Source organism: Oncorhynchus nerka, linkage group LG20 (assembly GCF_034236695.1).
Source record: "Oncorhynchus nerka isolate Pitt River linkage group LG20, Oner_Uvic_2.0, whole genome shotgun sequence".
Classification (NCBI taxonomy): Eukaryota; Metazoa; Chordata; class Actinopteri; order Salmoniformes; family Salmonidae; genus Oncorhynchus; species Oncorhynchus nerka.
Window position 1 is genome coordinate 34966384 of NC_088415.1, and position 15955 is coordinate 34982338.

At 43.5% G+C, this 15955-nt stretch overlaps 2 protein-coding genes across 2 annotated transcripts in view; one reads left to right on the forward strand and one right to left on the reverse strand.

Annotated features, from left to right (window-relative positions):
* Nucleotides 1-4972, forward strand: part of LOC115102345 (calmodulin-binding transcription activator 1-like) — a 129520-nt gene extending 124548 nt beyond the window's left edge. The window contains 1 exon segment of the mRNA XM_065006054.1: nt 3719-4972. Coding sequence (XP_064862126.1) covers nt 3719-3751 — 33 coding nt within the window. The 3' untranslated portion in view covers nt 3752-4972.
* Nucleotides 4973-13950: 8978 nt separating this feature from the next.
* LOC115101658 (urotensin-2-like) lies at nt 13951-15253 on the reverse strand. Its single transcript, XM_029621121.1, has 4 exons — nt 15087-15253; nt 14444-14569; nt 14277-14320; nt 13951-14156 (listed from the first exon to the last, which is right to left on the reverse strand). The coding sequence occupies exons 1-4, from the start codon at nt 15190-15192 to the stop codon at nt 14043-14045; spliced, it is 390 nt and encodes a 129-aa protein (XP_029476981.1). The 5' UTR covers nt 15193-15253; the 3' UTR covers nt 13951-14042.
* Nucleotides 15254-15955: the final 702 nt, after the last annotated feature.

Sequence of the window (15955 nt, forward strand, 5' to 3'; positions counted from 1 at the left end):
TTGGACATGGTTCACAAGTGGAATGCCAAGGTAATGTCACTTCCCAGTGGACATAATGCAATACAAACACAATACAAGTTTGGATAGGATATTTTTGTCTAAAAAATATCTATTACATGTCAAGGGACTGTTTCCAAATTGAATGTGTTACGTTTTCAATTGTGTTAGTAGTTCATCATTTAGTGATAGACACAAAAATACAGTCCTCTGATTAAACTCATTTAAACACAATTCTGGAGTGATAAAGTCATTTATTTGGTGCATAGCAATGTTCCAAATACAAACCAATTTGTTAACCTCTGCCTACCTTGATGGTCTCTTTCAGCCCAACAAATATTTGGTGGAATTGTCAAGGGACTGTTTCCTCTCTTGAGATTTGTTTTGGAGAGAGTTATATTATCAAGACACATTATTTCAATCACATTATATTCTCAAGAGTCTAAAAGTAAATCAAACTGCTTTAAGAATCGTTTTCAAGTTTCAATGTTGACCTGTATTGAAGGAATGGGTTCAGTGAGCTGTAAGACTTAACGATTCAACAGAATCATTTAGACTGAATGAGATCTAATCCAAATAAGTCTTTATCAATGTTGATAGTTGTCAGATTAATCAGTGTTTTCTTTCCAGACCAGCACCAGCTCCCGTTGACGAGGGCTGTGTCGATCTCCATGTCTCTTGTCCTCTCTCGAGGGAATGGTGTCCTCTATGGAGGGGAATGGTGTCCTCTATGGAGGGGAATGGTATCCTCTATGGAGGGGAATGTTGTCCTCTAGGGAGGGGAATGGTGTCCTCTATGGAGGGGAATGGTGTCCTCTAGGGAGGGGAATGGTGTCTTCTAGGGAGGGGAATGGTGTCCTCTATGGAGGGGAATGGTGTCCTCTAGGGAGGGGAATGGTGTCCTCTAGGGAGGGGAATGGTGTCCTCTATGGAGGGGAATGGTGTCCTCTAGGGAGGGGAATGGTGTCCTCTAGGGAGGGGAATAGTGTCCTCTATGGAGGGGAATGGTATCCTCTATGGAGGGGAATGGTGTCTTCTAGGGAGGGGAATGGTGTCCTCTATGGAGGGGAATGGTGTCCTCTAGGGAGGGGAATGGTGTCTTCTAGGGAGGGGAATTGTGTCCTCTATGGAGGGGAATGGTGTCCTCTAGGGAGGGGAATGGTGTCCTCTAGGGAGGGAATGGGTCTTCTAGGGAAATGGTGTCTTCTAGGGAGGGGAATGGTGTCCTCTAGGGAGGGGAATGGTGTCCTCTATGGAGGGGAATGGTGTCCTCTAGGGAGGGGAATGGTGTCCTCTATGGAGGGAATGGTGTCCTCTACGGAGAGGAATGGTGTCCTCTATGGAATGGGAATTGTGTCCTCTAGGGAGGGAAATGGTGTCCTCTATGGAGGGGAATGGTGTCCTCTATGGAGGGGAATTGTGTCCTCTATGGAGGGGAATGGTGTCTTCTAGGGAGGGGAATGGTGTCCTCTAGGGAGGGGAATGGTGTCCTCTATGGAGGGGAATGGTGTCTTCTAGGGAGGGGAATGGTGTCCTCTAGGGAGGGGAATGGTGTCCTCTAGGTAGGGGAATGGTGTCCTCTATGGAGGGGAATGGTGTCCTCTAGGGAGGGGAATGGTGTCCTCTATGGAGGGGAATGGTGTCCTCTATGGAGGGGAATGGTGTCCTCTAGGGAGGGGAATAGTGTCCTCTATGGAGGGGAATGGTGTCCTCTAGGGAGGGGAATGGTATCCTCTATGGAGGGGAATGGTGTCTTCTAGGGAGGGGAATGGTGTCCTCTATGGAGGGGAATGGTGTCCTCTAGGGAGGGGAATGGTGTCTTCTAGGGAGGGGAATGGTGTCCTCTATGGAGGGGAATGGTGTCCTCTAGGGAGGGGAATGGTGTCCTCTAGGGAGGGGAATGGTGTCCTCTAGGGAGGGGAATGGTGTCCTCTATGGAGGGGAATGGTGTCCTCTAGGGAGGGGAATGGTGTCCTCTATGGAGGGAATGGTGTCCTCTACGGAGGGGAATGGTGTCCTCTATGGAATGGGAATGGTGTCCTCTAGGGAGGGGAATGGTGTCCTCTATGGAGGGGAATGGTGTCCTCTATGGAGGGGAATGGTGTCTTCTAGGGAGGGGAATGGTGTCTTCTAGGGAGGGGAATGGTGTCATCTAAGGGGGGGAATGGTGTCCTCTATGGAGGGGAATGGTGTCTTCTAGGGAGGGGAATGGTGTCCTCTAGGGAGGGGAATGGTGTCCTCTATGGAGGGGAATTGTGTCCTCTAGGGAGGGGAATTGTGTCCTCTAGGGAGGGGAATGGTGTCCTCTAGGGAGGGGAATAGTGTTCTCTATGGAGGGGAATGGTGTCCTCTAGGGAGGGGAATGGTGTCCTCTATGGAGGGGAATGGTGTCTTCTAGGGAGGGGAATGGTGTCCTCTATGGAGGGGAATGGTGTCCTCTAGGGAGGGGAATGGTGTCCTCTAGGGAGGGGAATGGTGTCCTCTATGGAGGGGAATGGTGTCCTCTAGGGAGGGGAATGGTGTCCTCTATGGAGGGAATGGTGTCCTCTACGGAGGGGAATGGTGTCCTCTATGGAATGGGAATTGTGTCCTCTAGGGAGGGGAATGGTGTCCTCTATGGAGGGGAATGGTGTCCTCTATGGAGGGGAATGGTGTCTTCTAGGGAGGGGAATGGTGTCTTCTAGGGAGGGGAATGGTGTCCTCTAGGGAGGGGAATGGTGTCCTCTATGGAGGGGAATGGTGTCTTCTAGGGAGGGGAATGGTGTCCTCTAGGGAGGGGAATGGTGTCCTCTATGGAGGGGAATTGTGTCCTCTAGGGAGGGGAATGGTGTCCTCTTGGGAGGGGAATAGTGTTCTCTATGGAGGGGAATGGTGTCCTCTAGGGAGGGGAATGGTGTCCTCTATGGAGGGGAATGGTGTCTTCTAGGGAGGGGAATGGTGTCCTCTAGGGAGGGGAATGGTGTCCTCTAGGGAGGGGAATGGTGTCTTCTAGGGAGGGGAATGGTGTCCTCTATGGAGGGGAATGGTGTCCTCTAGGGAGGGGAATGGTGTCCTCTAGGGAGGGGAATGGTGTCCTCTAGGGAGGGGAATGGTGTCCTCTAGGGAGGGGAATAGTGTCCTCTATGGAGGGGAATGGTGTCCTCTAGGGAGGGGAATGGTATCCTCTATGGAGGGGAATGGTGTCTTCTAGGGAGGGGAATGGTGTCCTCTATGGAGTGGAATGGTGTCCTCTAGGGAGGGGAATGGTGTCTTCTAGGGAGGGGAATGGTGTCCTCTATGGAGGGGAATGGTGTCCTCTAGGGAGGGGAATGGTGTCCTCTAGGGAGGGGAATGGTGTCCTCTAGGGAGGGGAATGGTGTCCTCTAGGGAGGGGAATGGTGTCTTCTAGGGAGGGGAATGGTGTCCTCTAGGGAGGGGAATGGTGTCCTCTAGGGAGGGGAATGGTGTCCTCTATGGAGGGGAATGGTGTCCTCTAGGGAGGGGAATGGTGTCCTCTATGGAGGGGAACGGTGTCCTTTAGGGAGGGGAATGGTGTCCTCTAGGGAGGGGAATGGTGTCCTCTATGGAGGGGAATGGTGTCCTCTATGGAGGGGAATGGTGTCCTCTAGGGAGGGGAATGGTTTGAGACATTAGAGTACGTCACCATCCAGTGAGAGCTTATCTGTGACAGTGATCATAGACCCCTGTTTAAATGACATCTGTCTCTCCGTCTGTGTTTCAGAGTGAACGAATCGAAAAGGGCCAAGGAACATGAGAACCCTCAGAAGAGCCCCCTCACAATGTGACATCACTCTCCTCCTTTTCTTTCCCCCCTTTGTACCCAAGACATTTTACAAGAGAAGAAAATAAACAGTTCAGTGAAAACACTGCGATTATTATTACAACTATGACAGCGTGACTGATTCCACTTCGATTACATGTACAACAACAACAGCATTTTTCACGTTTATCTATCGTTGTGTATGTTGGAGAGTGGCAACTTCTTCTGTAGAATTCTAAACTAAAGGAGAAGAAGCTGTAGGGGGCAGAACATTAGCTTCATGACATTTTTTGCACTTTTTCATGGATTGCTTTGTCTTTTTGGGAGTATCGGAGTCTAGGTTTTTAGATGGTAAAAGAAGAGGAATGTTGGACATGTGGAAAAGGTCCCTGCTACCAGTGGATCAAACCAAAAGGATAAGATGGAGGACAGCTAGGATGGAGGACAGACGCCAACCAGAACATAAGGAAACATTACAGAAACACATTGGGACTTGGCTCTAATTGTATTTCATCATTTTAAAAAAAAGTGAACTGATTCATCCATTTGAAGGAGAAAACATGTCATCTAATGAACGAAACATTCTCGGTAATATATTGATCCATTTGCAAACTTACTCTCCCTATCAACAGTCGGTGAATACATTCAGTATAGTAACTGGAAATAGATCAAGCGTCCTTCTATTACGCTGTGCTCTACTCCGCCAGTCAGTCCGAAGGGGTGGGGCTGCATCTGAATGTAGGAGGGGTTTGAGAAGGAATGGGCGGGGCTTATTAAAAGAATGGCTTATTTTGTTATCTACGTTTAGGGGGCACTGTGAGGCAAGAGATAAAGGGATTCAATGGGGTGTGTTTTTTTATTTTGAATATATGTTTAATTCCTCTTTGCTTGAATCTGTTCCGTGCTTATACCCATTACCGGTATAACTGACTTGTCTCCTAAAAAATGATGTGTTGTCGATTTTATCAAATGTGCATGCCTATGGGTGAAAGTCTTCGTCTGCGTGCTTGGAATTAGGTCTGTAACCTCTGTTTTTCAATGTTTTTTCCGTTTGTCTTCATGTTAAAATGCAACAGAGTCTCCCATGTACCCACCTACTTCCCCAAGAGTCATTCATACCCTCTAGTTACTGAATGACACCAACATTGTCCTCTTGTTTTCTTTTTCATTTGCCTTATTTGTTTCCTCGGTATTCTAAAAAGAAAGAAAACTTGCCTCTTTTGTGTTGTAATGATTATAGTCATGAAGGTTATTGTTGTTCTTTTTAAATGAACTTCAGGGCCTGTGAGGGCTTTTGAGGGGAAGATCACATACCTTTTAAATGAACTTCAGGGCCTGTGAGGGCTTTTGAGGGGAAGATCACATACATTTTAAATGAACTTCAGGGCCTGTGAGGGCTTTTGAGGGGAAGATCACATACATTGCCTTGACGTCTTAGAGATTCTTCGAGGGGTCCCTAAGCTAGTCCCAAAATAGGGGTTAGACAAATCCATATTTTTGACAATTGAGCGGTTTCTGTATATAAAGAAGGCTGAAGGTACGTAGGGAAAAACATTTACCCAAAGGGGATTGTATTTTAGAAATATATTATTTTATTCATTAAAAAGGGGTCAAAAACAGGTACGAGACAAAAACAGAATATTTGTATAGTTTTGTTTGAATGCCTAAGAAGTATGGTTGTATTGATTGTATATAGTGTAAATACCTGGGATAAAAATGAGCTATGTGCATGAAAAACATGAACAAAGGTTAAAAAACAAAACACTAAACAAAAGCAGTAGTGGCTATGCTCTGTAAAATGATTCTAACTATTTCACTATAAGAGTATTTTATTTTATTTTGATTGTTCTTGAGAAGAACATTTTGCTAAAGCATGACATTATTGCGAATACTAAAAAGTTTTAAAAAATATATATCATGTATTTAGAGATAGGAGAAATCTGCAAAATGATCTTAAGACATGTATGGTTATGTTTACATTTTTGTTTTGGGCTACCAAGAAACTTTTGCCAATGGTGCCAAGTAATGTGAATGCTATATTGCTTAACAAGAGAATTAAGATAATCTTATCAGAACAGATAATCATACAATGAAATAGACACTAGCATTGAAGACCACAAGGTCCCATCACGACTGGCAGCGAATCACAGATAGAGGTACACATTGCAGAGGGAGAAATATTTCTACAGCAACTTTTAAGTCTCCTGTTTCTCATCCATTATCACACGTCAGAACAACCCAAGATGTTTTGTTTGTTGCCATCATCACCAAATACACAGGGATCACTTTGTCAGTAACATTTCAAATGCAAAAGAAAGGTGTGCTTTATTTGATCCGTATGAGAGAAGGGTGGTGGTGTCAATATCTCTTAGCATGTTCGTATGGATTGTGTTCATATAAAGATTGTAAATGGCAACCGTGTCTATGGGAATCTCAGCCCTGTTTGTTGTTGTGGTTGTTTATAGTTGAGGTTGATTGAACATGTGTTTCAACTCACGGGTGATGAAATAGACGATATCAACTTATCAAACTGCTGACACAAGACATTTGTTTTTACGTTTGGGCTGGAAGCTTAAGTTTACCAAAGGCCTGTCAGGGTCTGGACAGACCAGAGTCAACATGTAATGTGGCCAACAGTGAATGATGTGTAGCATCGCTGGCATTCTTTGTAAAAGTAAACGAGTCATTTGCCTGCAGAAGCAACACTTTAAACAATCGAAAGGGCAACAACAACTAAAAAGAACGGATGGGGTTTATGGTGAAACACATGAACCATTATGGATCGTTGCAGCTAAGTCAATGAGCCAAAAGGAGTGATCTGTAAGCGTAACAAGATGTACCACTACTATTATAGCAACTTCTGAGGAAGAATACAATGTATGTGTCTGGTTCATAATGGGGTATGTGAGGGCAGTGTTTGAAAGATGATGAAATGAAATGTGAGAAGTGGGAACAGACCCATTGATACCAGTTGATTATACTGTATCTGTGAATGCATGATAGAGACTATCCAATGGTATTCAATCCTAGGCCATAAGTGTCTGCTGGTTCTTGCAGTTCTGCTGAAATATATTATATTCCTATAAGAACATGCCATTGGACAATTACATTTTGTTGTTTTAAATGCTGAAATGCATCTCAAGACACGGTTGGCTGTTCTGATGTTTTTGTTTTTATGTACTTCTGGGTTTTTTTCTCTGTATGTGTGTGTTTATTTCACAGAGACTTGATATGTAAACCTATTTTCAGAGTGTTTATGTAGAAAGTGCCTAATCATATCCTGATTGATCGCACAAAGCCAATGTCCGGAAGCATGCAAGGTACCTAAAGGAGGAAAATATGGCTTTGGAGATACCAATAGCAACTGATCCATAATTCTTTAGGACTACTGTATATCAAGTACATACAATATATCAATCCAAAACCATCACCAAAATCATTCCAGTGACAGTGTTCCCTTAACCCACGGAGCGCATTCCATCTTGTCAACATTCTAAGCATTTTCATTTTCTATTGGAACTGCCTGTTGAAACCATGAGAATTAGATTCCATAACTTCTGTGGTTTTATTGCCTTGCATTCATCATTCTGGTAGTGGTAAGAATGCCAGCCAATACACTGCTGTGGCCATATGAGAAGGTTTTATTATGCTTGCATGGGTAACATAGTTAACTGGGTGACTGAACTGCACCCAAAGCATGCTTATTTTTCTAGAATCGGTAGTTAGACTTTTAAAGACTTGCTGTTCTGTAAAACGAAGAACGTTGGTTTGACGTGTCACAGAACTCTGAAAGACGGAGGGCATGTGATTGGAGGGAAGAGGAGAACCCTTAAAATACAAACTATGATCAATCTGCAGTATTTACTGACCATATTTCCAGGGGTAACATGAGGGCAAGTTTTTCTAGAAGCAAGTTGAAACTTTTTTTGAACACATTTTATTTTTCATTCATTTGGATATAGAGATGGTGTGCTCTCAACTTCAAATACCTGAACAGTTCGGACACTCTTTTGGCAGTATACTGCAAGTATTATACTAGACAACAATACACACACACACACACACACAGGCAACAGTACACTGCACTGGACATATCCAGATATGCAGATAGGTATGTCAAGGCACAGTCAGTCTCACTTGTACACAGTTCAGCAGATGGAGCTCATCATTGTGTTATTTTCCTAGCCTGCTCCTAGTCCTAGGGAACGGCTCACCTCCCTTCCGTCTTTTACTCAGGGTGCCAAAATGGGGAGGAGGAAGTGGAGCAGGACACTGATTGGTGATTCACTGCAGAGAGAGAGGACATACTGTATTGAAGTAGGATAGGAAGATGCAACACCCCTCAACAGAACTTTCTGGTCAAGACAGGCAAAGGATTACTATGATCCTGGATACATTACTGTTATCCATTTCCTCTCAGATAAGTAAGCTGAACTGAGGAGAGATGTAAGGACACTAAATCAAAAATAGGGGATACAAAACATTGTAGTGTAGCTAATTATAATTGAGACAAGTTGATCACAATTGACAGTACGGTCAATTATTTCTGTCTTGGCTATAGCTTAGACAGAAAGGAGTTTGCATTATGGGACACTATGGCTTGAAGTCTAATGGAAATGCTTAACTTTCTTTTAAAGACTATGCTAATGAGTATAGTAACATTTCAACCTTTGACCTCCTCTGACTTGATGTTTCTCAGTAAAACAAGGACTTGCTATGTAATAGTATCACACACAGCTTCAAATAGTCTATCGAGTTATTCTCAGTTCTACATTTCATCTCAGTTAAGATATGGGTGATGACATGGTGAAACATTTGAGTGGGGTCTTCCTGAGACTTTGAGGCAGTTGAAGATGACCAGATATTAAAGGGACAGATGTTTCAGAAAAAAGCCCTTCAGGAATGGCTGACAGCCATTTTCTGGGTGGTATGACAGGTTAGCTATAGAAACAGGCACTTCATATGGATTTGATTACCTTCATTACACTCTGCTAATTGACCCGAGGGACTAGCTTTCCTCCTCTACCTTTGTCAATGCACCCAAACTACTGAAAGGTAGGCACATCAGGACCACAGAGCAGAAACCATCTCACAACGTTTTCCACTTGTGGACACAGAGCAATAAGCATTATTTTGTGGAGACCTATAGACCTAGTGAAGATAGAAAATGATTGGACACATTTAGTTGACGTACTCTTATGCAAATGCCAGTATTGCAAGACAAGCATTCAGTAGTTTATGGACAGCAATTATATGGCACCCTTTACCGAACTGCACGTTTTCATCAATTCCAAACCAAGAAGAAAAAAAATGGCCCTTCTTTTAAACAAAGTCGTAGGTCCTCGACACTTTGCATGTGAACTAGTGTTAGATACATTTTCCTCTCCTCTATAACTGTCTTCCTCTCGGTCTTTCCTTGTTGTGACCCTCTCTTTCTCTCCTTCCCCTATTATTTCAACCACTCCTTTTTCCCGTTCTCCTAATGTGTATTGCTTTCTCCTACTTTTTCTTCCCCCTCTTTCTTGTTTGTTAGTTTTGTTTTTGTAATTGTGCATGTACAAGTGTCACTGACTCGATGGATATGTAAAAAAAAAAATTAAGAGATTTCAGCTGCTGAAGCCATGCAAAACGTTTTGAAATGCCCTTAAAATATGGAAGATGTTTTCTGAATGCTTTATATTCTTTCTGCTGTAAAATAATAAAAAAAGAAAAAAATGAAGAAAACAAACAACATTTGATTTTGTCTCCTTTTCCCTCTACAGTATCGTCCACTGCCTGCCTGTACTTTAGCCACATTTTGTTGTAGTAACCCACTGCCAACTTATTTACATGCCTACTAATTGTTCTGCAATGTATTAACACTGCATCATTTTAGTGCTGTAAATTCAGATTTGACATGCACTGTTATATGGGTAATATCATGAATAATGTCATTCTGTCTATCTGATACTCACTTCATACCCATAAAGAGTATCATCCTATTCAGTAGACTAGAATGTGGCAATAAAAACGCATATGGTATTTTACCTCAAATCGCAGTTGATAAGGCAATCTTACCTCAGATACTGTCCAGGCAGGAAATTCAGATTCAAATTCAGAAAACTTTAATGTCCTCAATGAGGCAATTCTTTTTCACTAATCACAATACATACAGATGAAAAATACATATGTAAAAACAACAGAATAGCAAAGGATGATTACATGTCAGTAGGCTGGATGAGTACAATTTCATACAAATGTTGATTATACTACATGTACAGGTTAATGTGCGATTAGTCCAACATCTGATTTAGTTGCATTATTGCATTCGGAATAAAGCCATTTCTGGCTTTTCGTTGTCTCTACTTGCGGCCAGTTGGAAACTAGGGGCTAGAATTCAAGGTGGGGGAGCTGGGAAGAGTCAAATGCAATTTTGTTTTCTTTCTAGGGGCTCTGACTAGATAGAGAGATGACAGCTCTTGCTATTGCTGCCCCAATGATTTCCCCTCAAAACCTGACTATCTTACTCAGCCAATTTTTCTATGTGACCTTGGCCTGTCCCAAACTAGCCCGTCAGGCAGTCAAGCTAGTGCCAGGGGGGTCAAAACTGTGGACGAACTAATCCACAGAGGTCCCACTTACTATAGTTCTGAGTCACTGGAGTAATACAGTCAATGTCCCCACTGATGACTGCAGTTCTTCAGTCCAGGATGGAGAAGGAGAATAGGCTGTTGAGAATGTGGCAGGTACGGCGTCACGTCAGGATGGCAGTGAGGGGCTGAGAGGTCACCTGCCTAGGGGTGGCCAGGGAGTCTCAGGGATTGGTCAGGGGAGACTATAAAACAAATGTTGGGGTACCAAGGCTTCACTTAACTTCAGTAGAACTCACTACTGCAATCAGCAAGAACTCAGGATAATCAACAACACACAGGTGGCTCAGGTAGGACAATATTGACAATACATCTACTGAATGTATTAGAAAGGAAAAGTTTACATTGTACTTACTGCCTTGATATTATTTATGCTAGTAGGCCTATGGGGCATTTCTATTTTACCTAAACTTTATGATGAGGACTCTGATCATTTGAGATGCTCCTCTTTATATCGAAGAAGAGATGATGAAGCTGGGAATGCTGACTGTTGGTGCTGTCCCTCTGGATATGTGATGGCAAGCCGTTGCAGACCGATTCAAAGACTGAACTTATTCTGACTCAAATCTAGTTTATGGACGAGGATGACATTAAACAAGGTTTCTGGCATATGTCATGGAACACAGTGGTTAGTCTATTAGAACTGCTTAATTAAATGGATTATTGGCTGTAGCTTGTGTAAAGACGTTACATAGGCAAAAAACTTCCTCTCCCTCCCATACTCCCCCATCCCCTCTTAACTCCCTCCCATACTCCCCCTTCTCTCTTAACTCCCTCCCATACTCCCCCCTCCCTTCTTAACTCCCTCCCATACTCCCCCCTTCTCTCTTAACTCCCTCCCATACTCCCCCTTCTCTCTTAACTCCCTCCCATACTCCCCCTCCCCTGTTAACTCCCTCCCATACTCCCCCTTCTCTCTTAACTCCTCCCATACTCCCCCTCCCCTTCTCTCTTAACTCCCTCCCAGAGAAGGGAGTTAAGACAGAAGGGGGAGTCCCTCCCAGAGTTAACTCCTCCCATACTCCCCCTTCTCTCTTTAACTCCCTCCCATACTCCCCCTTCTTCTTAACTCCCTCTATACTCCCCCCTTCTCTCTTAACTCCCTCCCATACTCCCCCTCCCCTCCTAACTCCCTCCATACTCCCCTCCCCTCTTAACTCCCTCCATACTCCCCCTCCCCTCTTAACTCCATACTCCCCTATGGGAGGGACTTCCATAGGGAGGGGGAGTACTCCCTCCCAGGGAGTTAAGAGAGAACTCCCTCCCATATGGGAGGGAGTCTTAACTCCCTGGGGGAGGGAGGAAAGTTTTTGCCTATGTAACGTCTTTACACAAGCTACAGCCAATAATCCATTTAATTAAGCAGTTCTAATAGACTAACCACTGTGTTCCATGACATATGCCAGAAACCTTGTTTAATGTCATCCTCCTCTCTTAACTCCCTCCATACTCCCCCTCCTCTCTAACTCCCTCCATACTCCCCCTCCCCTCTTAACTCCCTCCCATACTCCCCCCTCTTAACTCCCTCCCATTCACCCCCTGCCCTCTTTACACCCTCCATACTCTTCCCCCCCTTCTTAACTCCCTCCCATACTCCCCCTCCCTCTTTTCTCCCTCCCATACTCCCTCCCATACTCCCCCTCCCTCTTTTCTCCCTCCCATACTCCCTCCCTCCCATACTCCCCCTCCCTCTTTTTCCCTCCCATACTCCCTCCGTCCCATATTCCCCCTCCCTCTTTTCTCCCTCCCATACTCCCCTATATACAAAAGGCCTTTCTCTAGCAACAGGTCAGAAAGACAAACATAACAACAAATCATATTAATGCTGTACTTGTATTATGTAATGTGTACTTGTATTATGTAATGTGTACTTGTAAGTGGTCCAACCACCCTGCATATTAAAGAGGATCTTGATTTTAATTACTGTTAATGACTCTCTCTGTCTCTGTTTCTCTGTTTCTCTCTCATATTCTCTCCTGCTCACGATCTCTCTCTCTCTCTTACAATGTCTATTTCTCCTTCTCTCCCTCCACCTCTTTACCTTTCTGTTGTCCAGAAAGTCTACAACAAAGTCTCAACCTGCTTTTCATTTGTTTCCCTTTAAAAAAAAACATATCAACATATACAGACTAAGGACAAGAGACAGACGCACACAAACATCAAGGACATCACACCCGCCCAGACCGACATGTTCCCTCTGCATCTATCTCCAGTGCTTGTAAAGACTCTATGCCGTATGGCCTCAAATGGTGCTGTTCTGTTTTTCTCTATCGCCCACACATTTTCAATATTTAAATATTAATGCATTTGATTATTCCACTGTCTTAACGATGAAGGATCATTTGATTCCCAGTTTTTAAGTAAACGTTTTTTTTTTTCAAAATGATTGACGAGAAAAGTATGGTCCAACCTATTGGGTATCTCACCGCACCGTCAAATGCCATGTCTTGAAATATGCAGATAGACGGATTCAAAGTACATTTACATTGTAAAACTCCCGACAGACAACTTTCCACTTTCTAGCTCCGCCCATAACTCATAACTTATGGACTTTAAAGCAATCCCAGAAGGCATGAATTATTGAGTCATTGTTCATTTTACACTTAAGACATGACTCTGCCTTTGTGCTGTAGAATTGGTGAACTTTGTGTATTGTATAATAAATTATATACATTAGTTCATACTGGATTAAGCGTACATTTTCGTTACCTGTAATTTTGTTAGTTATGTGTCAACATCAGTTATCAGTTATTTTTTATTCTTGGTTCCAGTAGTTTATATCTGCTTTTCCAATGGAGTGGATGGACTGTTTCGGGACTGTCGATGAACTGCCTTGCAACACAATGAGATTATACCTCTGTATCATTTACTAATTCATCTGATATTCTACATATCTGCTTCTCAGAACTACAGTAAACAGTAGGACTTATTTGCATGTCTTCTAAACTGAACCACATACACTTATGATTGAAATAAAGACTAATGTAGATATTATCATGTTCTTCTTACATCTCTTTTCAATTATTATTTTGACGGTGCGTAATTGCATTTGGTAGTTCAATGAGTCATTGAATGTTGAAAAACAATTCAAATCTCTTTAAAAACAGATTTTTTTTCGGGGACCAGGCATCCAAACAAAAGCTTTTCCAAATAGATGGTTTTATTTCTGTTGAATATACAGCCATTTAGTTATTCATCCTGGTCACGTTGCAACATCAAACAGTTCTATTGTAAACATACAGGCATGACAGGGAAATATAGAGAACTGCATCAAACTAAACAGTCCTCAACCCTACTGTAGAATATATCAACCTGTGGGATATCGATTCAGTCCATCACTGTCTGTGTGCAGCATCCGTGTATGTGTGCCTTCCTGTGTGCATTCATGTGTTCCTGTGTGTGTGTGTGTGTGTGTGTGTGTGTGTGTGTGTGTGTGTGTGTGTGTGTGTGTGTGTGTGTGTGTGTGTGTGTGTGTGTGTGTGTGTGTGTGTGTGTGTGTGTGTGTGTGTGTGTGTGTGTGTGTGTGTGTGAATCTACAAATGTGCGTATGTGTATGCTTTTTCGTGTGCAATAGAGGGGTTGTGTCTCAGTACAAGCCCCATCGCTTTGTCATAGTGTACGGTGGGAATGCATTTCTCTAAGGACGGTTGACTGTGTTAGACACAGTACTTCCAGAAACACTCTGAGTTGCCTCCTCTCTTTCTGAATGGCTTCCTGATGCCAAAGAAGCGACTGACGGGACTTAGGTGACTCTGTTTCTCCAGCAACACCTGAAACAGAGAAGAATTACAGCTGTAGTACTTCATGAGTCATGAAACAGGTCTTCCCAAAACAAAACATGATCGTTTCTCAATATGTGCTTCTTATCTTCTATTAGTTTCAAAACTCACATCTGTCTTCATCTGTCTTGGTAGTAGTCCAGCTGCACTGAGACCTGAGGGAGACGAAGGGTGAGAGAGGATGTGTTGTAATATTTCTCTTGAATTGAAGCATCACAGTCTATACATTTATGATGTAACTGTTGAGGCAGGAGTCCAACTAGTTTGTGTGATCTCACCATCTCTGCTCAGCTCTCCAGACAGTAAGGATGAGTATCTGAGTCCAGGGCCAGACTGGGGCAGGTATGTCTGCTCAGAGAAAGACAGCTCGTCTGGACTACCTGCACCACCATCCTCCAGAGATACTGAGCACAGAGGAAAACACAGTCAACCTACAGTCAGCTTACAGTTAACACACAGTGAATACACAGTCAACACGCAGCAATCTAGTCTAGATATACACTCTGGCTCTTCACTCTCCACTGAATAATCGATGATAAGGGTACAGTTGTGTTTATGTTAGTCCAACCATGATGATTAATGACTAATAACTAAGAAGCAGCGATGGCATTGATGGCATTAAAAGTGAATGGAACATTGCCACCATAAGCAAACATCATATTGCACATTCGATATTAACACTGCTACAGTTCTCAGACACAATCAACCAGGTCTCAAAGCAATTATACCATAACAGAAGGTCACTGATTACAACTTGTTTGTAATCCTCAAGATTGAAGTGTAATTAAGACTCACACAGGCCTTAATTACATATGTGGCTATTGAACTACTCTGCCTAATAACCTCATAGTACAACAACCTTTCCCAGCAGCTTGGCCTGTTGAGGAGTATGTTTATAAGGGTGGAGAATCTGGTACTCACCAGGACCCAGGTAGGGCATCTCTGCAGAGTCTGTGATGGGATGGGCCAATAGCGAGCCAGAGGCTACCAGCAGGAAGGTCCATGATAGGAGCAGGTTACACATCATCTCCACGGGCCAGTTGTGTCTGAGTTTTCTGGGTGGGTGATGGGTCCTCCTGAGGTCTGGAGAGAGTGGTCTTCTCTCTGCTCTGTCCCCCAATAGGTTATATACCCCATCGACTGCCCCCACTCCACCTCACGTCCCCACTCCGTCCTTAGTGTCACCACAATAGGGTGACTACGATAGGCCCATCTGATCTCACACACTCTCTCTCTCTCTCTCTCTCTCTGTATGATAAATCAACATCCAGTCACTCAGGTGAGTTATTGGGAACTATAAAAAGGACCGTGGGTCTACGCGTCAGGGCCAAAGACGTATTTTACCATCCCGGTGGATTGATTGACTAGTTTTACTGAATCTGTAAATTGGATTTGCCCAGGTGTTCAGAACGCCCTCCTCTCATCTGCCTGTGGAGGGGGATCAGGTGGATAGACTAGGGCAGACAAATGGCTGTTTATTTGATTAATTAATCAACATGCTCTGTGACTCCACATCCATCAAGTTAGCCGACTCAATGCGTAACTGGCAGGCTTTATGGAATAGCGTTTAGCTCTTTCACCCCAGCTTCCTATCCTAACACAGGACTCGGTGGTCACTGTTCAATGCATTGAAAGCAGTTAGTGGGAGGTTATATAGGGGAGAGTGGGGTAAGGTGAGCAAATTTTTACATTCGGCATATCTCCATCAAGGGAAATATAGTACTCTTTCTAACAAAGATATCTACATATAGAGTCGGAAGTTTACATACACTTAGGTTGGAGTCATTAAA